Source organism: Macadamia integrifolia, unplaced genomic scaffold, assembly GCF_013358625.1.
Source record: "Macadamia integrifolia cultivar HAES 741 unplaced genomic scaffold, SCU_Mint_v3 scaffold766, whole genome shotgun sequence".
Lineage (NCBI taxonomy): Eukaryota > Viridiplantae > Streptophyta > Magnoliopsida > Proteales > Proteaceae > Macadamia > Macadamia integrifolia.
In genome coordinates, this window is record NW_024870535.1 from 31,355 (window position 1) to 57,867 (window position 26,513).

Consider the following 26,513-nt stretch of genomic DNA (forward strand, 5'->3'; position numbering starts at 1 on the left):
CACTTTTTGTTCAAAAAATAAAGAAAAAAGAAACACACCATAAATGCATCAAACGCTTTATTCCGTTTTTTTCGTTTTCATAGAACGAAAAAACTCCAGAAACGTTTTTTTGGAACGTTACCAATCGTAGCCCTAGAGCTAGCAACTCAATCAATATGGGTTGTGATGGAAAGGATGTTGGGGTCATTTCGAAAGGGTAGGGAGAGAGTGATAGGTTGGAGTTTGGACACCCAAAAACATTATTATTATTATTTTTATAATTAAAAATAAAGGAAAGTGTTTTTTATTTGGGAGTATAGCCTACACATCATTTTTCGTATCTATTTATATCCTCCCTTAAAAAAGGGCAGAAATGTAATTTCAAAGGAATGACAGAGAGAGACCGAAACATGAGAGCATTGGCATATGCCACAATACTCTCAAACACAAAATAATTCTACCCGAAATAATTATAAGAAAAGAACACTATTCAGTTATGTGGCTCTACATTCGACATGAACAGATGTGAAAAGATTACATTACCCTTTCTCATATGCCTTTGCACGGCCTCCTCTATTAACTTAGACACCGTTATCAAGTAAGCAGAAAGAATTCTATTGCCCAAATAATTCCTAATAATTATATTGCCAAAAACCAATGGAGGACTTGGTCTAAAATTTAAAATGTTGAATGCCCTGCATTGAAGCCAATCGCTTCTGTTACGCTACCACACGTCGGTACCTTCTTATCGCATAATGGGAGATGTGCCGTTTACAACGGAGAGTCATAATGCCACGTTTATTTTTTCCCTCCCAAATCTCTGGCGACCTCTGCCTCACACAAAAATCTTATCTTTTCCCATTCTTTTTTTCCGATCTTTTGTTTCTTTGTTTTGAAGGGTAAGCATAAGACAGGTTAGTATGTATACATCTCCTCTCTCTTTCTTTATAACTGTCTCTTAAGCCTTAATGGTAGGTTTTGCCTTTTTCTTCTCTGATATCATCTAAAAGGATATACTGTACGACCGTACATATTTATATTTCTTCTGGGTAGGTTTCTTCTTCTTCTGCTTCTTATGTATTCATTTTCTTTTCACATATTTATAATTTTTGTATAGATATATTATACAGAACCAAGGAATATACAACGGAGATAAAAACATTTTTTGGGTTCCTTCCATGAAAGAGGGACCCTTCGATTTGAAATGTCGAGGTTGAGGTTGTGGTAATGGTAATGGTAATGGTAATGGTGGTATTCTAAATGTTGGAAGGACTGCATATGTGAGAGAGAGAGAGAGGTGTTGTAATAGAAAAAGCAATGAAGATTAGTATCTTAGTCAACCACTTTCAGGACTTTATGGGTTGAACAGTGTGGAGAGAGATATAAATAAAAGTTCTTGTCGTGTCAGTGCTAGGCAGTATTACTTATGGCCGGAGCCCAGAACGGCAGAAGCTCTGTTTGTATCGTGGAGTCATTTAGGATTCTTCTTCCTTTGTCTCTTTGGTCTGGGCTATGTTTTCTGGTCTCTCGATGAAGGCTTGAAGGAGGGCTTTGCAGGGTGTAGTCTATTGGGGTGATTCATGGCTGCATTGTCAGCTTTGTTGTACGATGGAGATTTTTCGGGCTCTGAAGCTCTACCTGGTTACAGGGACTTTAGTCTGTTCTTCTTCTGGGTTATTACTTCAAGGGGTATTTTCTTTTTCTCGATCCATTTTTAGCTTTTTGTTGTTTACTAGGGAAATTTTTAATGCTCTTTGCTGGTATTGGTTGATGGTTTTGGTGTGTTTTTATGGTTTTCTTTTCTGGGTTCCTTGAGCTTTATCCTTTTGTTTTCTTCCTTTCGTGTCTGGTTTGCTCTGGTTTGGGCTTGAGGTTTTGCATGTAACGGGATGTAACCGTTTTGGTTTGTTGATTTTTTGAACTAATCTTGTTTCTGATTTTGGCAGTTAAAAGTATCAGAACCCATAATAGTTTTAGGAAGAGCAGTCCAAGGAAGAAATGGTTGAGAGAGGAGGAGAAACAGAGGATCAGGGTCCAAGTTGTCGAAGAGATTTGGCAATGGTATCATCTTCTTCTGCATGTTATGCAAAGCCGGTTAGAGAATCACATCCAAACTGCCGTCCATATCCTCCACCCCTTGCGAAGTATCAGGATGTTATGGCAGATCGAAAGCTTTTCATGAATTCCCTGGAAAAACTTCATGGTACCATGGGAACTAAGTTTATGTAAGTGTCAAACTCATCTTATTAAATTTCTTCATATTTGATTATAGTTTCTGCTTGTACTTCAAACTTGAAACAACATCAATGTCAAACAAGGATACTATTTCTTTTTGGCTGGAGATTTGATTTTCTCTACAAAGGGCATACCCGGTGCACGAGGCTCTCGCATGTGCGAGGTCTGGGGTGGGCGAGATAACTACACAGCCTTACCCCGAAAATGCCGAGAGGCTGTTTCGACATTTGCTTTTCTGTACATTTTTCCTTTTTATCAATTATCACATACAGATTTGTTGAAATTGCCATCCTGGTGTTCAATCTGGAGAAATTAACCTATATATTTTGGGCAAAGGACTGCCATATAAGAGTAAGCAAGCAGAGGACCATGTTAACAAGTTTTTTTCCTAGAGAGTGAGGTGGCTGCACTACGGCTAGAGATTTCATGGTCGGCTTGAAACCCCTTTTATGTGCATCTGAACATGGGGCCATCCTTTGTCTCTTGGAACCGCTCTTAATTCCTGCTTGTCTTATCAATCAGGAGAGAGATTTACTGATTAGGAGAAGGAACAATGTTTATTAATGTTGGTTTATTGTTTTTAGCTGTTGAAATCCCACATCTTTGATGCCATAGAGGATGAATTGAAATGCTTTCTTTCCCCTTATTTTTTATTTTTTCTGTTTCCATTAAATTCTTATTTAAAATATGACTATGATTTTCTTTCTTGAAGTTTCATTCTTCCTTGATGTTACTGATTAACATAATCTATATGAAACCTGATACTTTTTTCAAGCCATAACAAGGTTACCGTACTATTAGAATGTTGATGCAAGACAGATTTGGAAACCTAGAACAAGTCTTCCTTCGCTGTCCCGCTACCTCATCTCCATAGTGTTTAAGGCTATGATTTAAGACAAAACTGGGAAAACTGGGACTGGTAGAAAAGGAATGGGTTAGAGGGAAAGAGAGAGGGTGGTAGCCTACAAGAGAAGAATTGGGGAAGATAATGGGGGCTTGGCTTCACACCAACTTGGATTCACTCCAAAGTTTGCAGGGAACAAGAGAGAGAAGAAGTAGGGGAAATGTAAAGTGGAACAAGAGGAAGAGGGAGTAGGGAGAACAAAAATCAAGAAGAAGAAGAAGAAGAAGAAGAGAAATTGAGAGGGAAAGAGATGCTCACACTGCAAGAGCGGAGCACTTCCTGTTTTTATTCATTCATTGTCTTGTCCAAATACAGCCTTTTAAACCCAAAATGAAGAAAGAGAAATAACTCCCTAAAAAACTACTTTAACAGCAATAACTACTCCCTAATAAACTGCTTCTCTAGCAATAACTTCCTAATAACTCCTTTATAACATTAATACATAATAGTTTGGACACTAAATAAAATGAAAAAAAGAACGACAAAATAAAACAAGCTACACATAAGTGAATTGAAATATGCATCCACACAAGGGACATCTATACACAATGTAGTGATATGTTGTTGTGCTCGTCGGCGTCTCCTGTGATATGTCTTAATTCCTTGGATGATGTCCTCATCAAATGTATTTCCTTGGCTGACTTAGTTGCAGCTAGCTATTCGTTTTCTTAATTATTTTACATGAATGTAGGATGAAAGAGGTTTGTTCAATGGAAAAAGTTTCTTACCTTTGTTGGATGCAAGTTATGTTTATTAAATATGGGTGCCCCAAACATCTGTTACTTCGTTGAAATGTAATAAAAATTTAGATAACTATTGAATAATTGAATATTAGAGACGTTGAATGTGAATGGTTATGAAATTTTTTTTCACCCTAGGAAAATGGAAACCTTAGGTTTGTTAAGTGTTTTTTTGATGATAGGTGCTGGAAGAAATAGAATTCATGTTTGCTCCTACTTCCAGGGAATAAGGCATTTGCTGAACACAACCTGCAGTATTATTCATTCAGAATTTTCTTTTGTTTCTTTCTTCTTCTTGGTTGATATCGTCAGTTGGTGTACTATTAGTTTTATTGCATGGTTCTTGAAAACATTTGTAGATTAATATGAGTAGGATTTTGTGATTGTTGTATGTAAAATCATGTGAACATGAGTGAAAGCCCTAAACTTCTCTGTTTCTGCATTCTTACTGAAAATCACATTTTCTCAATCAATTTCAGTAGGTTCCATGTAATTCCTACCCAATCAATTATTTGCTTGACGAAAGGTGTCCTAGTAGTTGTGTTATTCTGGTTACCGAACCCTGCTAAGCTGGCTATATTGATCTTTAGGTTTCACTGACTAAAGTCACTAAACCTTTAGTGGAGATGTTCGGTTGCTAATTTAAAGCTGGTTCCTTATTGGCCAGATGGGGTTTGGGATGTATTTGGTTGATTACTTGTTCCTATAATCACAATTATACACTAATTTCGCTAGGGGGTTGAGACCACATGACCTGACCAAGCCTTGTGTTGTATCATTTTATATTTGAATCCGTCCCTTGGTTCTAACTTCTGCGTGGCAAAATCCTGAGTTTTCCCCATTTGATGAAGAGACAACCCCAACAATGCTGTGGGGGAAATTGCTTGGTGGATGGGAACCTGAGAATTTTTTTATTATTTTATTGTTATTTATTTATTTTTTATTGTCTGGGCCTCTTGGCCTTTCTCATCCCCTAGTTTAAATATTCTGTTCAGATGGAGCCAGAGATTGGCCATTCTTATTGAGTGAAGACTTGTTTGTTCAGATGAACTTGGAGGACAGGTGGTCTTTGTTTATTGTACTATATTGTTTGGTAGGCATTGTATTGTATTGTTTATGTCTTTTGGCATTTCTGAATTAAAGCAATTACCCGCCCCCAACCAAAGAAGAAAAAAGAAATATCTGATTGGTTAGGATATGAAGATCATTTTGGTTATTGTATCTTGTGGTCAAAATTGTTGAGGGCACAAGGTGCACTCAAGGCTCAAAGCCCTCCCGGTATCTGAGGTGCGTGCCTCAAGGATGTGAGGCGAATGAACATGTATATCATTTCCCATTTTCTTGTTGTCTTTTTTGTTTCTGCTATGATCCATGTAGCCATACCCCATTAAGTTGGGATAAGGCTGAGTTTGTTGTTGTTATCAGCACTGCATCCATGATGAAGTTTGGACTCATGTAAAATTCAATCAATTCACTTAAAGTACCAAAAATAGGTGAGCATTAGACAAAAAATTGTTGACTAAGCCAAAATAAAAAAAATACTCAAGGTTGAATTTCTAGTGATGCAGAATCCAGATTCCAGCTCTAATTACAAATGAGAAAGGAGAACAGGCCAGAATAGCTTGTGGTTCAGTCTGGTCCAGTTTTGTCCCAGTTTTTCCAGCTTTTCTGGTCCTGCGGTTTTCAATTTAGGGTTCTCACTGAAACCAGAATTGTGGGGTTTACCAAGTCTTATTTCCTTTATTTTATTGTTATTAAGTTTTTGTGAGGTTGGATTAGGTTCCTACAAATCCAGTCCTGTTTCAAGTTATTTTTGTAAGTTTTCGGTTTCCTAGCTGTATTCCTGCAAACACAGCTATTGATTGGAAGGTTTCCCAGTCTGTTTTGGTTTTTTATTTCTTGTCCTGTCCAGGAAAGACACTAGGCTGTCCTTCAGCCCTTTGTGGAGTCTGACCGGACTCTACCTTGTTATATTTTAAGAGCTACAGCCTTCCCCATGATTTTTGATGAATAATGTAACAAAACCAGAAGATGGAAGACCAGTAACCGATGGAAGAAGGGAGAAAGAGGATGAAAAAGAAAACTGCTTAGTGTAACAGTCGATCCTCTCCCGGCTATATGAACATATTATTTGTAGAGAATACAATTACATCAGAAGGAATCGCAAACATAATTGGACTCTGACATATAACAACAATAGGAAAGAGAACTAATACCTCAATCAACTCAACCAACTAACAACCAAACCAACTCCAAATCTAACTCTACTTATAACTCACGGTCGAGGGAGAACTCCCCCTGTTGTGTTACACCAACGTGACCCATAATGCAAACACATTAACAAATAAAAATAGCTTTCTGCTGCTGGTTCTGTGGATTTTAGACCTTAAACTACTGTGAGATTCAATAGTGAAGCACTGGTGGGTTCCAAGCCTGCAATCAGGTGGATTCCTGATTGGTTCTCTCTTTTTTTCTTCCCATATCTTCTCTATCGGTGCAGATTTTTTTAACTTTCTATACCCTTGTGTTTTTTCTATTCAACTAGATTATTTCAATTTCAGGTTGGTTCTTGTACTATTATATGATTGCTGATCTATTTTCATATACTCCCTGGAATAACAGCCTTCGAATTTTTTTGTTGTTCTTAAATTTCAAATTTTGTTCTCATCATTCAAGTCCAAATCGATTTCTGTTTTTCCCATTTGAAGTCCAACTCTGGAAACTTTGACTTTCTGGTTTGATCTTTCAATCTGAATTCTTTTTACAGTGACTGGTTTCAGTTTTCTGCTTGATCCTTCAAAATTACCATCATTCGAATTCTGTCTGGAACACTAAAAATCTGCCATCGAAATCTGCTGTTCTGGGTTTCCAATCAAGAATCCTTTTTCCAGTTGGTTTCCTCAATCACTTGGAATCTGACCGTCAGAATTCTCTCAAAATTCGCAGGCCTGGTTATCCCCTTAAACTGAACATTGACCAGATTATCAGACCTTTCTGAACTGTTTTAAGTAAGCTTTTAAATTTTCATTCAAATTTGGTTTTGTTCCTTACCTGTGGTTCTGGATTTTCTTGTTTTTCCTAAATCCTAACCCATTATGTGACTAGAATCCTCATTATATGGGTAAAGTGTAGTTTGAATCACACAAACATGCATATGCATAAATTTGAATTTAACTGGCAACTAGAAATATCCCAATTCTCTTTATTCTAGCCTTAATTTTTAATGTCCTCTTTCTTTTCTCTTTTGAGAGGGTTTAGGGTATGAAAGGATGGACAACAGAGAATCAATCTAGCTATTACATGTTTTGATCTTAATTATATAACGAAATTTACTCAAATGAAGTAAAATGAAAACTAATAAAATCAAATCAGACAAAACCAAAGTGAAGCCTAATGAAGCCAAATTATACCAAATACAAATGAGTCAACATTTTTTTCTTAAAACTAAAATGCCAAACCTGCCACATGACTGAGGTGTGTGCCTCATGTGTGATGCTCCTCAGATGAGGAGTGAAAAAGTTGCACAAAGGTGAGCACTTGAGGGATGGTGTGCTTTTGTGCAAGGTGAGGTGCCTAGGCAGTGCCATGAATTGCCTCATGCCTCTATGTGCCTTAATAACACTACGTGTGGTGTAAGATTTCCCCTTTAAAATTTCAATTCTTCGATAGATTTCTGAATTTGATACTGTGAATCTTTGATTCCTTTGTCTCATCTTTTTTATTAATATGCATGGAATGGCTGTCGTTTTAGTATCTTTACAACCAAAACACTGGAGTGTGTCTACATCTAATTTCCATAGGACGTTGTGCCGTTGCTTGTATTTTATATCAATAATATTGAACTTGCCTACTAGCAAAGAGAGTGCATTAGATTAATTGGGATCACATTGCTGTTGAGGTGGAATTTTATTTCAGACCACCTAGAGAACCATGTTGCTAACTTGCAAAAAGCTTGTATCAAAATTTTATGCTAAATCTAACTGCTTGTCTGTAATTTCATGGTACCGTCCTTAACTCCAAATCTCAATTGCTTCTTATTTCTTCGGTTCCCTGAATTTGCAGTTGTCCTTTTCTCTCCCCCCTCCCACCCCAAATTTGAAGCTTTGCTACCACTGTAACTTGCCAAAATTGGCTTTATGTGTGTTCGGCCTAATTTGAGTTGGAATTATGGATATTTTCTTGATGAAGTTAGTCCAAGAAATTCATTTTAATTCACTGATGACCCTAGAGCATGCTTAGATGGTTGGGTTATGTATGTGTTGGGCCTTTGATCCCATGCGTTTTCATTGTAATAGGCCACTTTAATGGGCCTAAAATATAGGTAGAAGGTAAGCATATACGATTTACCTCATTATTTTAGTTAGTCTTTTATTTCGGAACACTCTCACTTGCATGTGGGATCTTTCCTTTTTTAAGTTGTGTTTGCTAATAGCAATGGGATTTTATTTTCCTAGTCAGATTAGGACAGTTCTTAGTTCTCTCTATAAATGGATTGTAAGAGCCAAGGCTCAGACACGATTTGAAGAATTAAAGTTTGAACTTTATTTATGAGATTTGTGTGATTCAGTCATGGTGTGAGGCCCTGGATGGTGGGATTCTGGTCCAGTTGGTGGGAAGCCATAGTTATATTTCTTCTGTTCTTATGCTCTGTTTTTTTCCCCCTGCAACTGAGGTATTGTTTTGATTTTTTTATCAACCAATACTGCTGTTTTGTTTGATTCCCTGATTCAGATGGTTTTAATCTTAATTTTCAACTGCCACTCTTTAAGTTTTTTGTTGGTATAAAATTTCATCAGAACCCCTGAGTTTCTAACTTGTGGGCCTGCGACATCCCTGTTTTTGATCTATTTTCAGCCTGATTTGAGTATCCACCTGAGACTGATCTGTCCATCAGATCAGGGTAAGTTTTGGGGGCATTCAGGGTCTCCCTAAGACAGATTTGGTTAGGATCAGATCCCTTTATTTGCTGATATTGATTTTTTCCATAATTCTGTCCTGTTTGAGTCCAGTTCCGAAGTTTCTCGAATTACTTTAAATCCAATCCTTGGATTTGATTTATATTTTGGGAAAACTGATCGTGTCCACTAAGAGTGAAACTCGACCTGAATTTCCTACAGATCTGATTCTTGATTTTGATTAATTAGAAATCTCCTGTTTCTGAATTTTAAGTTTCTGATTTAATCATTCTTTAATTACTCTTGATCTGACCCTTAGAACTCTACTGTATTCTGAGGATCATCTACTCTTTTTAATTGTGAGTGATTGTTAGAGTTTGATCTTCATCTGAGAAGGTTGACTTTTGTTGACCTTTTTCATTTGGTTTTGCTGGGATCTTTTTTTTCTTTGGGTGAAAGTTTGCTTTGGATCTTGTAAGGGAGGTGTTTAGCCTGAACCTAAGGTTTATCTTGCCTATCCCCCAGCAGTGATCGTTATTCATTGGTGGCTTGTTCTCTTGATTCATGCATTTTACGCTTTCCTTTCTTGTTCTTTTCAAGCATTGTGGATTTTCTGTAATCAGTTTGCCACTGGTTGGTTGTACTCTTATCATAGCATGCCAAGTCCGTAGTTGGAACTCCAAAGTTGGTTCCCAACTGGTCCACTTTCTAGCCTGATTTGTTCCTATTTTATCTGTAATCTAGCACTCTGTGTTGAAGCTGTCAACCAGCATGTGTGGGAGATGATTTTTCAGATTTTGTCAAATTTTTTGGGGCCCAGCCAATAGCTTTATTGGCTGAATACTTCCTTGCGGCAGAGGCTTCCTTGGAAGATCTTGTGGGTCCCATAGACCAGCTTGTGAGGAGAATATTTTGGGGAGGTTAAATCTGGAAATTAAAAGCCTGTGTGAGAGAATAAAGACCAAGAGGAAGGATGCCTTGCGTTGGATCTTGAAGACTTCTTTTATTTTTCTTTAGTTTCTATTTTATGAGTTTCCCCAATAGTTAGTTTCTATTTTCATTGGTTAGAGTTTTGTTTCGTTAGGTTTCTATTTTTATTTTCTTGTAATTAGGAAGCATACATGCATGGACAAGTTTCTATTTTCTCTACTTGTAATTGCAACATATAATAAGAAGGGAGAAGACCCTCCCCACGATTGAGTTTTTGATTTAAAAGTTTGTTTACAAACCTATGCTGTGAGATAAACTTGAGTGGGAGAGATCCCTAAGAGGTGAGAGGCCTTATGAGTGGGTGAGAGACCCTACCCTCTCCTATCCCCTTCTTTTTATATTTTCAGTTTTAATTTCTTACAGCAACTTATGCTACTGTGGGCTACCGAGACATCCTGAATACCCTTTTTGAAGTGCTGTTGGAGTTCTTTAGCCTGATCCTTCGATATTTCTAAGAATTTGGTGGTTGGATATTAAGATATATCTTGCTGCATTGCTGATTGGATTTCCAGTTTCGTTCAATCACTCCATTCCAAGCCGGCAGGGTTTTATTTGCAGTCAATTGACTGCAAAGAACGGTGTTTGGTTGGGGATAATCTTATCAATTTAGAGTCCCTCTTGGAATTCACGACTAGGGACGAGATTGAACACCATGTGTATATGGTTGTCACATTGTGTGTACTTAGGAATGGAGGTTTCAAGGCACAAGTGCTAGTATTCATAAGGTGTGTACATTGAACCAGATCATACGAGAATTTCACATGTGTATTATTGTCAGTTGAATTGTAATGAAATTCTCGTTTGTTAGTGTACAGTCAGTTCTTTGGCTTGAGGGGTTCTTATCGATGTGGTTACGCATTGTGAGTTTTAACGCACCAACAATTGATGTCTCATCATTGACTATATATCGGTGAACTGGATTCGTAATGTTTTGTGGTATTTGAAAGAGATGTCCAACATAGAATCCACAACCCTAATTGGGAGAATATCGAGGAGAGAGAATGTTTGCAATTGATTGGACACAAATCTGGTACATGTGGCATCAGTTTTCAATATTAATATTATTTATTAATATCTATTTTCACAAACAATTTTGAAAATGTTTTTACGGGTCCAATCAGTATTATGAAATCTCTGAAATGGAATCTTTTATAGACTGGGGTCGTGGCAGTACACACATGCCCTATGCCCCTATATTCTATAATGATATTTTTTTTTGGATGAATGAATAAATTCATTAACGAGAGGAAGAGAGGGGGCGGGGGACAAAAGGAACCAGCCCTTAGAAGAGGGAAACCCACATCAAGGGGCAGAAAGCCCAACTAAAAGAAGGAAACCCACATCAAGTGGCAGAAAGCCCAACTAAAAAAAGGGATGCATAATTATTGCATTGTGGGGGACTGATGCGTAATTATCTACTTAGATTGGGAGATTCTGTTACACCTACTTGGCTATGTATGTAGTGGTAAATATAACATAGAGGATTGGCATTGTGTTGACACATGGCATATTGGGTGGAATCCCAATGGGATCCTAGCCCTTCCCGATTTACTTTCACCCATTATAGTAGCATATGAGGTGGCCAACATACATGGGAGTATAACCATCTGATTGGAATCTTGATCTCATATCAAGTGATTAGGGAATAAGGATATGTTTGAATTCAAAATTCAAACATCCTCTAATCATGCCATGATTTTAGGGATGGGTTATTGATTGGCTTGAAATAAGGAAACCCACAACACCTTAATAGGATTAAGGGATTTAATGAATTTATATATAGCCAATTTCTAATGGCATATTTCTCTCTCTCCTTAGAGATTGAATTCCCTATTGTTTCAGCTGTCTCTCATCATTCACGTTTTCTGTCCTTCTCCATTAAAGATAAAAAAGGGGTTTTGAGAAAACCCTTGGTGGAGGAAAGAGATTTGATAGCGAATGGTGACGAAAACGTGCTGTGAAAGCCAGAAAGCTATTGTGGTGGGAAGAACGATTTGTCGAAGGGCTAAGATTGCGTGTGAGGGTTTGCATTTGTGAACCTAAAGGTAACCACTGATCTTCCTTTGTGTTGATTATTTTTTGAGCGGCCATCCTTGCCGTTGGGATGATCTGAGTTCCCAACAGTTGCTCCATTGGGTGTGGCTGGGCCTTTTCTTTTGAAGCTTACTTTCCTCTATTTTGTTGTTGACGGCAGTCGGCACAAGAGGATTTGCCTCCCTTTAAGTTGTATAGTTGTCCTTTATTTTTCAAGTGCTTATCCGGGAGGGGGGGGGAGATGGCACAAGGATGGAGTCTTTTGAATTAGATTGATTGGTTACAATACAAGAGAAATTTTCATCAAACGAAAATCTATTTTACTTCTTTGATAGAAGTTGGTTTTTTAGTCCGACATTTGTAATGTGGCGATTTTTGGTGAGGGTTCCTCTAATGCTCATAAAAAAATGATAGTTCAAATAAAAAGTTTAAACCATTTAGTGTTTCAGGCTTTGCAATGTGAATCGATTGTGACTAAATTGCATCTTTTCTGCCCAACAATTTGAAGTAAAGGTAGTTAAGTTGCCTCTGTTTTCCTCAACCATTGCAGTAAATTAAGGTGCGCAAATGAATGAGTGTTAAATATATAATCCCCTTGCAAGCGAAAAATACAGGGTTACATACTGCGGTTAATAACAATGGCCGCAAGATTTAACAGTACTGGCTTGTGCTGGTATCAATCGTTAGTGCTTAGATGGGCTTGCCAATTGAGGGGTCTTTTTTTGGGAAGTTTTAAAGGTGGTAACATCATGGATGGTGTTTGATTTATTTGTGCATCTTCTTAAGAACAAAAAATAAGCATGGAACATACAGAAGAATTTTATTATAGATGATATTATGTGATACAATGTCAGAAAGTGACTAGTTCTTTTCCACACGGTAGAAACATATAAATATTTCATTATAGCTATTTTCAAGCTATCTGGCATTTAGTTGGCTGAGGGAAATTGCTATTGAGACTTGAATTGGGATAGAGACAGAAACATCTAGTTACCAGATACTGTCTTAATGCATTTATACAGTAATGAGAACTGAAAATATCTAGAAAGCACTTTATTTTGGACCATTATCATGTTGACTGTATTATTGGATATGGTTTGCACTTCTAACTTGTTAGGTTTCCAGGACATCTCTTATTGGAGAAGGTTCTCTTCACACATGGTGAAGAGAATGGCGGATCATAATCCCCCCACTTTATTGTTTGAATTCCGACACTGCCCTTAGGGTCCCCATCCAACCACAATAAAGTAAGGGAATCTCTTCACCATGGGTGAAGAAAACTTGGTCCCGTATTATTCTAGTTTACATAATTTCTTAGACTTATTGTGCTTTCCCTTTCTCTTATAGGAAAAATGTAATTGCTTCAGGAGAATCTTTGACGTGAAAATTTGTAAGATACTAAAGATTAGAAAGGAACAGGATTACATGTAGTTGTATTTGGTGGCATAACATCAGGATTCTAAAAGAGATTGGCTGTAATTGAAACTGTTATCTTGAGAATCTCATGAAATGCCAACGTGATCTTTGTTCCTGTTCTAGCTTCATTTATGTGCAATATGATTGCAAAATTGTCCTTGTGGGACTTAAGAGGTTTACCTTACATTGATATGGTTGTGGGTGCCAGAATAATTCTGATACATGGTGTCAGACTTGGCAAGCCTCCAAAAATAGGAATAAGGGACTCAAGGGTACATAGAAATTCTAGTTTTAGATATTTCAACATTAATTTTCTTATGTATATATGAGTGTGTGTGTGTGGATACCGATAGTTTCTAATTGTATAATGGCAGCACAAAATTCTTTTCATGTGTTTGTATCTAATTTGTTTGTACTCTCTTTATGAACTGTGTCTATTTTAGCATGGTCTAAAATTATCTGTAATAATTATAAGTAGCTACTTTTTAGCTTCCCTCAAATTGTTGAAATTGTTCACCATTAAATCAGCCAATCAGAGTAGAGTTCGAAATATCACATGTTGCTGACCTGCTTATTTAAAACACAAAATGTCATGCAAACCTAATTACTTCATAAGAAGTAAATGTTAGATCAACGACAAAATGAAACAGCAAAACCCCAAACTTTTTGCCTTCTGGTATTGAAATTGAGAGGGAAACCTGTTTCTGACTTCGCGAGATCATAATCTGAGTCAAAGATATAGCAGTAAGAAAAACTACAAGTTGATAAAAGGTAAAGAAATAAGATAAGTGTAGGTTTATCTCTTTCCCAGAGAAATGTTGGATCAGAACCAACTGAAAGCTTCTGGATATTAAATTAGCATTCTTATTCATCAAAATTATCCAGTCAGAGTTCAACCTTCTTCGTGAAAAACTAGCACTAAAGGAATTTAGTCGAGTAAAGCAAGAAATAACACAAAAAATTCTGATTGGACCCATGTGGATTCTTTGTTTTCTTCTCATTTTTTCTTCCTTAGAAAGCAGCATGGCATGCACAGTTGTTGATTATTAATTATTATTTATTACTAACAACTATTATACTAGTGAGTTCTTTGGCAGAAAAAGCTAGTGAGTGATTGCATAATTGTGTAACCTGTTCTTGATAATTAATTTTCTGCTTTTGAGTGTGTTGGAAACTTGGAACTTACTTTTACAGTATGACATTTTCGTTGCTTTTCATGGCTACTGTGTTTTCAGGATCCCCACAATAGGTGGCAAAGAGCTAGACTTACATCGGCTCTTTGTAGAGGTGACTTCCCGGGGTGGTCTTGAACAGGTTAGATGAAATGATCTATTATAACATGCTTCTTTTCTCTATGTAATTTGTTTATTTGTTTACTTGGTCTCATCATTTTTCTAATAAAATATTCATGTTGAAAGAGGGTGCATTGTGAAACGCAGCGGAAAAAAGAATTTAGTTCTCTAATCATGATAGCCCTATGATCAAGCCTCGTATATGTATAGGGTATTAAAAAATCCAACCATTGGAAAGGGAGAATAGTTACCTTGAACACTTCAACTCTACAAGTGTAGTGCCTTTTAGGGAACTTAGCCTTCCACTACCAAGCAACATAAGAAACCCTTGTAGCAATTTGTCAGCAACAGTTGCACAAATATCGAATAGACAGTCTCCTTCACTTACTCACTCCTTTGGTTCAAAAGCCTTGCTACCTTGTTGTGTGAAGAGTAGAAGAAAAACAAGAATCAGGGTTGAAGAAACCCTTAGTAAGTATGAATGGGTGTGAAGGAGGAGGAGAGAGATCTTAAGCCTCTCTTTTCTTAGTGAGTATTAGATCCTTGATGAAATCAACCTCTCTTCTTTAATCTCTTGTCACTGTAGCTTTTATAATATCTCTCCTTTATAATATCTTTAATTCATAATTAAAGATATTTACCGATATATTTATCTAAAGAAAATATAATTCTTATATCTCCTTAAGTGGTAGTTAATTGCACTTAGGTCTCTCCACTCGATATCATGTAATAGACCTTAGGGCATGAAATTAATTACTGTCACCACCCTAGTCCATCATAATTCAATGTACAAAGAATTTGAACTATTGATTTGGGGCGATCGTGAAGCTGCTCCATTGGTGACCTAGTGGTTGAGGGTTCAGGTGGGAAATATCCTCTCCACAAAACGGGTTTTAGGCTGCGTACATTGACACTCTCCAGACCCTGCAACGGTGGGAGCTTCGTGCACTGGGAATGTATTTTTTTTTTATTATAAATTAAAATATTAATACTGATTAATATTATCAAAAACTTTTGTAAACAATTTACAAAATGCACCACTGGATTGAGATTTTGTCCAATCTTGTTTAACGATCTCTCCCTTTGATATTCTTCCTAATGAAGTGGATTCCTTAGTGGCATCTCTTTTGTTCATAGGCAAATATCATGAATTCAGCGCACCGATATATAGTCCAGGAGACATGAACCGCTGGTGGACCAAAACTCATAATGTCTATTTGTAATGATAAGGATTTCTCAAGTCTTTGGACCAGTCATAAGTTACCAATGAGAATCTTGTTCCTCAAACAACTGACATCAATCCATTCAAGATTCCTATTTGATCCAGTTCACTATACACATGTCTGTACACTCACACTTGTGTCTTGGAATCAACATTCCTGAAAGCGCGTTGATGTAGATCGACTTCATGGTTTGAAACACAGCAGCAAGAAGACTAGTTCAACCCAGCCCAATCGACCTTAGACTGCTCCAGTCAGCCCATATTAATGGAGGCCAGCAGTAGGCCTATGTTTCGTTCTTCCAATTTCAGTTGAGAAGTGTTTTTGTCTATTTTTGAAAGCTTGGTCAACAAGGAAGAACTCTCCTACCGATAGGAAGAATTATAGTTCTTGTAGTGGTTTTTGGCAGTTGGCTATGGAGTAAGACACAAGGACTTGTCCAGCTTTTTCTAGAAGACCGTCAAGTCTTAGTTTCCTTTTTTATTTCAGTTGTTTCCATTTCTTGTATAGAAAACGTACCTATAAATACAGTAATTGATTGTAAGGTTCAACACAATTAAATAAATAAAAGTTAATGCTGTTTGCTTGCTCAAACTTTGTCTGAGATAGACTGTAGACAACTAAGATAGTTTTGGGTGAAAGGCCCAGGTTGAGAGAGCCACTCCTACCCACTTGATCTCCCATCAATTATATATTTTTTCTTCTATATTTCTTCTGGTTTTTCTGAGTGTTGTGTGAATTATCTAACTTCTGTTAGAGACTACTATCAAGGCTAAAATCAAATTGTGTTGCTTCTGTGTTCTCTTCAAGACCTGTGGCAGCCATTGAAGGGTGATTTTTGGACTGGCATCGATCTCTGATATCTCCCTGGTCCTTAAGGTTCTGCAACCCATCTTTGGTGGACTTTACAAGGGCTGTATAAAGGCCACTCGGCCAGGTTTCCTTGGCCTTAAGGCCTGAGTACTGAGTTATTAAATTTCTCCTCTTGGGTGCCCTAATTTTCAAGAACTTCTGTTCTCTGCAATCAGTCATCTCAGGCTTTAACTTTGGGTTTTTATTAAGTCCATTATAAATCGGCTTTGATCCCAGTTTCAGCCTTGCCTGGGCCTTGGTTTGTAAGCTCTAAGATTTCTCCAATTTAATCTAATTTCTCAGTTCTCACGTTGTTCTTATTCTGACTGGTTTTGTATGTTGAGATTTATCACCTGACAATAGAACTTCTACGACTATTTCCAGAGTCTATTGTTGCCTAGGTACTGGCGGGTTGTTTTCATTCTATTATTACACTTTTTACCCTAGCCGAGTGGCTTGTTTATTGTTTCTGTTTAGGTGTTATGAGCAGTACTGTGTTGGAGTTGACTATTGGGGTTGAATACTTGTATTCAGCTTTACATTATACACAGTGTGTCGACCTTATGAACAGAAAGCCAAACCTAGCCGTGAACAATTTTAGGCAAGGACCTAAGGACAATAAAAAACTTGTCAATATCATGCAGCACTAATTTAAGTAAATGACTATTAAGTAAGATGGACACAATTCAAACAAATGTCTTGTGTATAAGAAGTTTGACCTTGTTTAATTCATTTTTTTTATCTATGTATTATCTGTGTTCTATGTCTAATTCTGATTATTTGAAGTACCATTGGATCAGATTTCAGAAAATGGGTTACTTTTGGTTGAAAATCACTTGAATATTTTTTTTATGTCGACTGGGGGGTGGGGTGACAAAATTGAAATGTTATTTTGGAAAAATAATGTATATAAAATTATATGAGATATTCAGATATGGTTGAAAATCGTATTGAAATAACAAATTTTTTTGAACCAAATCAGATACTGAATCCAAATTAAATTCATTGGTTTAAAAATTTTGGGAGGATTGCTTTTTGAATGAGGTTGGATACTTTCCTTGTGTGAGTTGGTCTAGGTATGCCAGCTTTCAGATGGGAATGATTGGTGTTTTCACTAATTTGAACATGTTTTAAGTGGTATCTGTATCTCTTGCTTTGGTTAGAAGTATGATTGACCTTGCTGGAACCTCCCTTTCCTCTTCTGTTTCTCTGCCTTGCTAGGGTTGGTAATTCATGGCTTATGGACCTTAAATTTTTAAGGAAGCTGCCAAATACAGTTGATTTGAACTCTGATATGGAGGCAAATGAGAAATACGTCTGCCTTCAAGTTGTCCCAGAATGACCATTAGATCAAAATATATGTCCTGACGGCATCAGCAAAGAGAACATGTCCTGCATGCATGTTCTACTTATGGAATATATAGGAAGCCAACAAATAATTGTCCTCATCTTTGGATTGGTCAACTAAAGTATTATACCTGATCTTAGTAATCATATACTGCTGTCCTGTTATTAGATGTTAGATGAAGATTTAGTTTCCTAATAATTGAGGTGATGTTTTTGAAAGATTGAACTTGTTAAGTAAATAAGTAATAAACCATTTAACTAAGGTAAGTTCCAAAACTTTGAAATATGACTGCCTATTAATAAGGGGTTAATTGATATGCCGTTTAATCAAAGGAATTTTTTCATGATCTCTCTAATCAATGGATGATACCATCTTTTGTTTTTCTCAAAAGGGTACTTTCAATCATAGTATTATCACACACTTGAAGGGGACCAGTTGGTTTATCTGATGACTGGGTGAATGAGTTCACCAGAAAATGGGATGTTTTGGACTTCTATACTATAATTCTGAAAAACTGTTGGTCATTAGCCAAACTTATCTGAAAATGGCCTTGGTGACAGCCATATGGGGTTAAACTGTCCAGCCAGTCTGCTTCTGTCTCTTTTAAGTCCTCGAAAAATTTCTTGGATGAAAGAGATCTTCTATGATACGGTACATGGAGATGGTATTCCAAGCTCAAACATGTGGAAATATAAAATCCATCTTGAGGTTATTTTAATCGTATGCATTAACATAAATGCATATTCCTGGATGTTACTTTCTCAATGCTGTTTCTATTTATTTGATCCAAAAGATCCTCATAGTCTTGGTGCAGATGGTGCAATGGTCAGGATGCATATCCTTAAACCTGTTTTCTATATAAGTCCAACATCCCCATTTGTCAATAAATCTTTATAGTGCTTCTTATCTCTTTAGTCTGTGTTTTCTTTCCCCCCCCCCCTCCCCACACCACCCCTTTTGTGTGTTTGTGTTGGGGGGGGGGGTGTTGACAACAGAATCAAATTTATGAGTGGTTATGATAATTTTTATTTCTGATTACCACCGAGGGTCCTCCTCATGATTCTCGATGCAAAACTGGGTGCAGCTCATGATGTCTTTTTCATTTTGGGTTGGGGTTTGGTACAGTAATGCGTGAAACAAATTTAGCCATAACTGTTTGTTGACTTACTATTTACTTGTACGGTTTGATTGCGATGTAACTAAACTTAATTCATCTTTGTATTTTGGACACGAATTATTATGCTCCCCACCTGCTTACCATCCTATAGTGATTTTAAAGTCACCCCACCCTGTTGCCACTCTGATTTCATATTTACTTATTGCCTCTCCAAAACAATGCAGGTAATTAGAGACAGGAGATGGAAAGAAGTAACTGCTGTTTTCAATTTTCCTGCAACAGCTACAAATGCATCTTTTGTCCTGCGCAAGTATTACATTTCCTTACTTCATCACTTTGAGCAGATCTACTTATTTGGAGCTCAAGATTGGACCTCACCACCTGCTGGTATGTTGAACATCTGTGTCTCTGTAACTTCTATGGATCTTTAGTTTTTTACTGTTAATCCTGGGGGGGAAAAAAAAAGAGCAAGGAAAGTTGTGTGCTAAATCTACAATGACTAAGGAAAATGTGTTGCAGTTCCTTTGCATTCTCCATCTACCATGACAGTTTCTTCTCGAGTGCCAGTTGAACCAGTGCCACCATCAGCAGAAGCTCAAGCAAGTGTGATGGTCAAACGAAGGAAAAGTACTGGGGAGTTCTTGCCTGGTGGTTTGTTCATCTCTTTACACTACCCATCTTAAGTAGATAAAAAGGCTTCCTGCCATATATTTATGCACAGTAGCTTTCAGCCATCTGTTTATGCATAATAGCTTTTTAAGATACCTAATTATTTCTTCTCTTGTGGCTGCAGCAAGTCCACCACCACCAATGCCTTGTCCTGTTGTTGGAGTCATCGATGGAAAATTTGAACATGGTTATCTTGTCAGTGTTATGGTTGGCACACGGCAACTGAAAGGTGTCCTGTATCATGCTAATGAACTCTCAGCTGGCCAAGTGCCACAATATTCTGGTATTCTTGCCAATAATAGTAGCAGGGATGCTGCTGGGGTAGGCACACGCCGCCGTAGGCGTCGGAAGAAATCAGAAATCAGAAGGCGAGATCCTGCCCACCCAAAACTTAACAGAAGTGGATATAACTTCTTCTTTGCTGAGCAGCATGCTAGGCTGAAACTACTTCACCCTGGAAAGGATAGAGAAATAAGTAAGATGATTGGTGAATTGTGGAACAAACTGACGGAGACTGAGAAAGCTGTAAGAAAAAAGCACCATTGTCTTTGTTATGAAATACACCAGCAAAATATTGAAGTTCTCACACCATTTATTTCTTGAAGGATAATGAATTTATCTGTATTCTTCTTTTATTTTGATTTATGGAGTTTAGGTTTATCAGGAGAAAGGCTTTAAGGATAAAGAGAGGTACAAAAGTGAGATGGTGGTATACAGGGAGAGACAGAGAACTGGAACAGTTATCAGTGATGCTGTACCGATCCAGCAGCGACATGCTGGGCCAGATGTAGCAATGGTGGAAGTGGATCCAATCATAGAAGCTGAAGAAGGTGACTCCATTCAAACAATTGAGAGTGACACTAGTTCTGGAGTGTCTGATTCTGAGGAGGAGAAAACTGCAGACAAGGATTCAGAGATTGAAAAATCTCCATTGGCAGGAAATGGTTCTGAATCTACCAATGCAGCTCCAGGGGTGTCAATAGAGGGAGATGGTTTTGAGTTGCGGCAGAGGGATCAGAAGGAAGATGAGAACAAGGTTCAGGACTTGGGTTTGGATGGTGTTTCAGGGCCTATAAAGAAAGAATCAGTAGCTAGTGAAGGACATTGATATGATCAGGGAATTGGTATATTCTCGAAAGGGTTTTTACTTATCAACTTTGGTGCATTTGTAGAATCAGGTCATTGTTCTTCTATTTATACTGTTGACTTTATTTTAGGATAATTTTCTGTTGTTTGTCAATTAGAGCTTCTGTAGTTACAAATGTTGTTCCTTGTTTTGGTTTGCTTTGTTTTTTTTTTTTTTTTCCTTTTCAAAGATTCTAGACAGTGTTGCAATTGGAAAGTGTTTAATGCATTCCATATAGTAAACTTGTTCTCTTATTTTTGGGCATTTCAACAGCTCCAAACTTATTCAATCCAGGCAGCTGAAAGTGTTGCCTAATTTGATTTCAAGAGATTAGTATCTGAAAAGCCTCTCTGCTTGGAATTCTTTTGAAGATCCCATTCTCATGTCAAGCTATCTTGGCCAACACTGAACATCTGACTATTTACTGTTATGCTTAGCCAGCTAAATGAAATCTTACTTAAAACAATTCTACGTGGCCTAAGTACCACGTGGTGTGTACAACACTGGATGGCAGTCAAGTACAATACAGTGCTAGTTGGAATCTAATCTGTTAGACTAGATCCATATGATTCCCTCTTTCCCAGCTATGTTTTACCTTATGTTTGCTTGTTTTGCATGTTCCATGACTCTTTTACTACCTTTTGATGCTTCATGTATTACTGGTGGCATTTTTTAGTTGTCTTCTTCTTTTAAATTTTAGTGCTTTTGGTTGCAATGCTTGATGACACAGTTCTGCATGAAGGTGATGCAAGTCCTGACATTGCTCTCAAAGAATTTTCTGCCCGCCTTCTCTGGTTCTGGTGATCTGGTGGATGATCGTCGGAGACTTCATACCTCCCCTGCTTTCCCTATCTCTGAATTTCCAATTTTGAAATGTGGATATGAGTTGAACTTTTCGTGGCGTTTTATTAATTTTTTTTTTTTAACAGTATGGGTGAAACAGCAGTAGAATGTTTGTGATCTAATTATCTGTGATGTATTCTTTTTGCCTTCTGGATGTTTTGATAGTTCGTTGCAGTATGCTTCCAGTTACTTTCTGTAATATATTCCTTCTGCTTCGTGTCACACTGTTGCGCTATCAAAACCAGTCCTGAAGGATCAAATTGCACCTTAAATCTCTCCACTTGCTTGTTTTCCCTTTACAGAAAAGGAAAAGAAAGTTTATTTCCGTCTTCGAACTCTTCCTATCAATCATGGAAACAAGAAGTGGAGTGTATTATCGCATTTTGAATGTTCAGTCTGTTAGGAGATTGGCTTTCAATGTACTGTGTTTATGTTTGATAGAATGTGGTATAATCAAGATATGGCCAGATGCTATACTGGGAATTTCTGTTCTAATTTGCCAGACCACAACCTTTGCCAGACTGGTCAGTAGTGACTTCCAATAAGAGAGATTCTATCAGAAATGGTATTTTCTGATTCTATTCTAGTTTGCGTTCATCCCCACAGGGTTTCTATGAATTATACAGATGCTTCATATGAATCTGCAAATTGTAGTTCAGGTTCACACTATACTGGGTAAGTGTTTTTTGTCTGAGAGCTCCCTTTGCGTCCAGACATAGAGGTACGTCCCTCCAAGTGGGGCAGGGGTGGTCATTTCTTGCCCCGTCTGTGGCGTGGGGGAGCTCTTGGATAGAAAACTTTGTCCCTTAAAAAAAAAAGGCAAAACTAGGAAGATGAACTTGTCAAACCGTGACCTAGGAGCTGTTGTTGGTTCGCAAGTTAGGGAGATCATACATGCTAAATGTCATTCCTATGATAAAGATATCATTTGTGATGGCCATTAATATTAAAAAGGTAGCAATCCAATCCACAAGGCTCCTACTACTCTATAATGGGCATGTGTATGCTGCCATTAATACTCCTAAATAAAAAACTAATAAGAAACTTGCAATTAAAAATGAAAAATAAATATTGCCAATATCAAATTTACATTTTTTGAATGGGTGAAGGTTGGTGAAGCGAATCGTTTGGGAATTTCTACATGGAGGTCTATAAATGCCTATTCTTTCGTGGTGTTAGGGGAATAGAAGACCACATCCCTGCTGTGAAAGTGGTCTACTCCTACAAGTTCTGTTTCAAGAGTCTTCAATTGTACTTTTTGATCACTTCTTGTTATGTAATAATAAGTGGCCTATTTTATTAAATTTTTTTAATAGTAAAAATAGATTTATTCAGAAGAATGAAAAAGACAGATGCCAAACATTGATCTTGGATCTAAGGATTGGAAATGGGCTAAACTGTCATGCCAGTCATAGACAGAACCCTCATTGCTAGAGATAAAGTTAAACTGTTTACCTCCCTAAGAATGAAAGAAAAAAAAAAAAAAAAAAAAATACAAGATTCAAAAAAGGATTTCAAATGCTAGATATCCTCTAAAATGAGCTTGATAATCAAAGGGGCTTATGAGATTCCATGCTGAACAAAAATCACCATGTCTTTGTTGTCACACTCCAACATAATATGAGAAATATATTTAGAAATAGCTTTCAAACGAGCTAAGTGGATTGGCAATTTTTGTACACAACTGTGTATGTATGTGGTCGCACCTTTCAATCCTTGGATGGGGATAGAAGCAGAAGTGTAATAGCACCTCCCCTCTCTCTTTTTCATCCAACAGTCAACTGGTTGTGGGCTCGAGTTGACACGCCCCACTATCGTTTGTTGGTCCTACAAAAGTGTTGCTTGCTTTTTGGGGTTTCGATCTGGGGCTATGATCATTTCCATTACACAAAAAAAAAAAAAAAAAAACACAACGTGTGGAGAGGTTCAAAATTATACTAGAATTGGAGGTCGGGTGAGGGCTTAAGGTATACCAATTTTCCCATAGGTATCATCCAAAATATCTGATTGGTGCCATCCAATCCTAATATGGAACCACCTATATACTTCAGATTATGGACTCTTGACTCTATATTCTACCAAAAAAGAAAGACTATACTCTGTAGAGTAGAGACTAAGGATAAGGTCCCTTACTTTCTTTGTTGAAGATATTGAATGCCTTAACAGATCAAACTTATCTGTTTTAACTATAATTGGAGAAGTCATGCAAGTTGCAACGACTTTCCAACTTAGAGAGGAAAGCTGGCTTCTCGTTAATCTTTCTAGTTCACACTTAGTTAACCTTCCAAACTTGCACTTCCTTTACTCTTTCTTTGAAGTTTCATCACTTATGCCTTATGGTCATCCCATTATACAAGTTATTGTGCTAGTTCAGTCTGAATCTGAATACAGTTTTGCAATGGGACTTCTCTCTCATCTCCTCAGTTGTTCTTCAACATCTCCTTCTGCTGTTGCTGCAGTTTCAAAACAAGGAGTCAAGAATTCTGGAGAGAGTTTTGCAAGGAAGAGAATCCAGAAAGAGCTTGCAATGATAACAAGAGACCCACCAAGTCATTGTAGTGGTGGGCTTGTTGGAAATGACCTCTTCAAGTGGCAGGGAGCAATAATGGGTCCTGCTGATACTCCATTTGAAGGTGGTATATTCCATCTCTCAGTCTGTTTCCCCAAGGATTACCCCTTTCATCCACCCAAAATCAGATTCCTAACTAAGGTAAGCCAGATTTCTTTGACATTTTTTGTTCACAAAAACATGAACAGAGAGCTTAATACTATGTGGGTTCTGATGATCTTATTTTGTTTCTTCTTGATTCTAATTGTTTCAGAAGCTTAATCAGTTTGAAGGAAAAATGAAAACAAAACATAATTTTGCTACACTATCTATGACCCAATTCCCCAAATCATTGTTAGATTAGAGAAGTCTCGCTCTTATCAGATCAAAACTAACCATTAATGATCTGTGTTGTAGGTCTATCATCCAAACATTGACGCAAATGGTAATATCCATGTTGATATGCTAAAAGAACTTTGGAGCCCTGCCTTGGTTATTGAGAAAATTTTACGGGCCATATGCTCCCTACTTCCTGATCCAAATGGAGAGGGCTTTGTGAATTCAATTGCTCATCTTTATAAGAATGAAAGGAGGATTTATAATGAGAAAGCAAGGGAAAGGACACAAAAATATGCAATGGGATGAGCCACTGAAGAACCTGATTGCCTTGCTAATTAACACTTGTTACTAGATCTTGTTACTTACATGATAGTATATAGATGTAAATGATTCTATTACTGCATTATAGAATGATGGCCACACTCATATTTCTATTTAGTTCATGTGATGTATATAATTAGACTGTTTTAACACATTGGAATGACTAGAAATGAATATCCATTTTGATTCTTGTGGTTTTGATTTGTTTTTTGTTGTGAATTTCTAAGTACTCAAATCTGGAAGAATATTTTTCAACCCTTTCAAAAGTACCATATAAAGTGGGAAACTTTGAAACCAACATCTTAGGACCCAAGGTTTGTCTAAACCATCTTACTCAAGGTGTGCTTCTCATGATTAAGGGCGTACCTGGTGCACGAGGCTTTCACATGTGCGAGATGGATGGGGAGGGGGGACGAGAACTATGCAGCCTTACCCCGGGAATGTTGAGAGGTTGTTTCGACCAGCTTGACCACCAGGTTACAACATTCGTACCTTTACCGTTAGACCAAGTGCGCCCATTCTGCTACTCATGATTATATTAGCTCAATAATCTATTTCTAAAACTTCATTGAAACATTTAAGTATTAACATAACCAAAGAAACAGTTCCCCTGCTTTCCTATAGTGTGTTTTTTCATCTAGTTGAGAATGGAAAATGCTTGGTTGAAGAGGCTCGCTACTGCTAGAGGCAGAGACAAGCATAGTTTTAAAAATCGGATCAGATCGGTCAGGATCGTCCGGATTGGAGGGGTTGGGCTGAGATATGCAACTTGGAATTTCACTAAAATAAGCTAAGGATATCGTCCCCTTGTATTCTGCTCTAACTTCACAGAATCGAAGGGAGAAGAAAGGAAGAGAATATAAAAAATGAAATAACTTATCTTTGCCTTGGAGTTGCAAGTCCTCTGTGTTATGTTTGTCTTGAATTCTTCACCTGTTTTGAAAAATGATCCACTTTGACATATTCTAATGGTGACGCGAATGGGATTTTTTTTGAGATTTGTGATGGTAGCAGAGGGGTTGGGCCAATAATGGGGGTGTGGGGGTATGGTACTACCCGATCTATTGCGACCTAATGGATAGACCAATGACTTGGAGGAGTATATAATTTACTATTGTCTTGTTGACCGAACATTGTAATTTGGGGGTTTTTCGTATTAGGGTTTTTAAGCGAGATTCTTACCGCTATTTTGGGTGTTCTTTAGCGATCTCCCTTGTAACAACTCTTCTATATAGTGAATCATCTTCTTCTTCTCTTGAGGATGGTAACACACCACATTGGTGTGTAAACCTCATTAAATCTCTGTATTGTGTGAATTTGTGTTCACTTTTTCTTCATATTTGTTGGCGTTTGTTGTAACACTTTGGTAGCAGTCAAGGTAGAAGTAGGGTTTAGTGGCGGTGGTGATGGCTGTGCAAGTAAGAACCATTCCTTGATCCAAGGGGAGTTGGTCTATTGGTGATTCGTAGTCAGTAAATCGCCTTACTTACATTCGAATCCCCTTGGCAGCACCATTGTTTCTTCCTTGGGACTCCCATTGTCATTGGAGTGGAAACGACTTGTGAGGCCTGAAGGGACTATTCCCACTCAAAAGGATGTGGGGAAACCCTTCGTTATCCACCTCCATCCCCACACCCCCACCACC

The 26,513-nt window shown here is 37.5% G+C and overlaps 2 protein-coding genes across 7 annotated transcripts; both read left to right on the forward strand.

Moving 5' to 3' along the window:
* Nucleotides 1-747: 747 nt before the first annotated feature.
* LOC122069935 (high mobility group B protein 15-like) lies at nucleotides 748-21,882 on the forward strand. Of its 6 annotated transcripts, none has more exons than XR_006137605.1 (8): nucleotides 1,247-1,668; nucleotides 1,926-2,204; nucleotides 14,429-14,507; nucleotides 19,247-19,409; nucleotides 19,542-19,673; nucleotides 19,816-20,216; nucleotides 20,347-20,869; nucleotides 21,548-21,882. XR_006137605.1 is itself a non-coding variant. In XM_042634012.1 (7 exons), the coding sequence occupies exons 2-7, from the start codon at nucleotides 1,978-1,980 to the stop codon at nucleotides 20,797-20,799; spliced, it is 1,455 nt and encodes a 484-aa protein (XP_042489946.1). In that variant the 5' UTR covers nucleotides 748-893; nucleotides 1,926-1,977; the 3' UTR covers nucleotides 20,800-21,071. The 6 variants fall into 6 exon arrangements, 4 of the variants coding, with proteins under 4 accessions (XP_042489946.1, XP_042489945.1, XP_042489947.1 ...); XR_006137606.1 differs by having other exon boundaries at nucleotides 21,560-21,882; XM_042634012.1 differs by lacking the exons at nucleotides 1,247-1,668; nucleotides 21,548-21,882 and adding an exon at nucleotides 748-893 and having other exon boundaries at nucleotides 20,347-21,071.
* Nucleotides 21,883-23,993: 2,111 nt separating this feature from the next.
* On the forward strand, nucleotides 23,994-24,979 carry LOC122069919 (ubiquitin-conjugating enzyme E2 D4-like). The gene is made up of 2 exons (XM_042633981.1): nucleotides 23,994-24,370; nucleotides 24,626-24,979. Exons 1-2 carry the CDS (start codon nucleotides 24,059-24,061, stop codon nucleotides 24,851-24,853), a joined length of 540 nt encoding a protein of 179 aa, XP_042489915.1. The 5' UTR covers nucleotides 23,994-24,058; the 3' UTR covers nucleotides 24,854-24,979.
* The last annotated feature ends 1,534 nt before the right edge of the window (nucleotides 24,980-26,513 follow it).

Coding starts and splice junctions, on each gene's coding strand:
- LOC122069935 (XM_042634012.1), top strand. CDS start 1,978: ATGGTTGAGAGAGGAGGAGAAACAGAGGATCAGGGTCCAAGTTGTCGA. Junction 19,410..19,541: donor TTGGACCTCACCACCTGCTG/GTATGTTGAACA, acceptor AATGTGTTGCAG/TTCCTTTGCATTCTCCATCT. Junction 20,217..20,346: donor TGACGGAGACTGAGAAAGCT/GTAAGAAAAAAG, acceptor TATGGAGTTTAG/GTTTATCAGGAGAAAGGCTT.
- LOC122069919 (XM_042633981.1), top strand. CDS start 24,059: ATGGGACTTCTCTCTCATCTCCTCAGTTGTTCTTCAACATCTCCTTCT. Junction 24,371..24,625: donor AAATCAGATTCCTAACTAAG/GTAAGCCAGATT, acceptor TCTGTGTTGTAG/GTCTATCATCCAAACATTGA.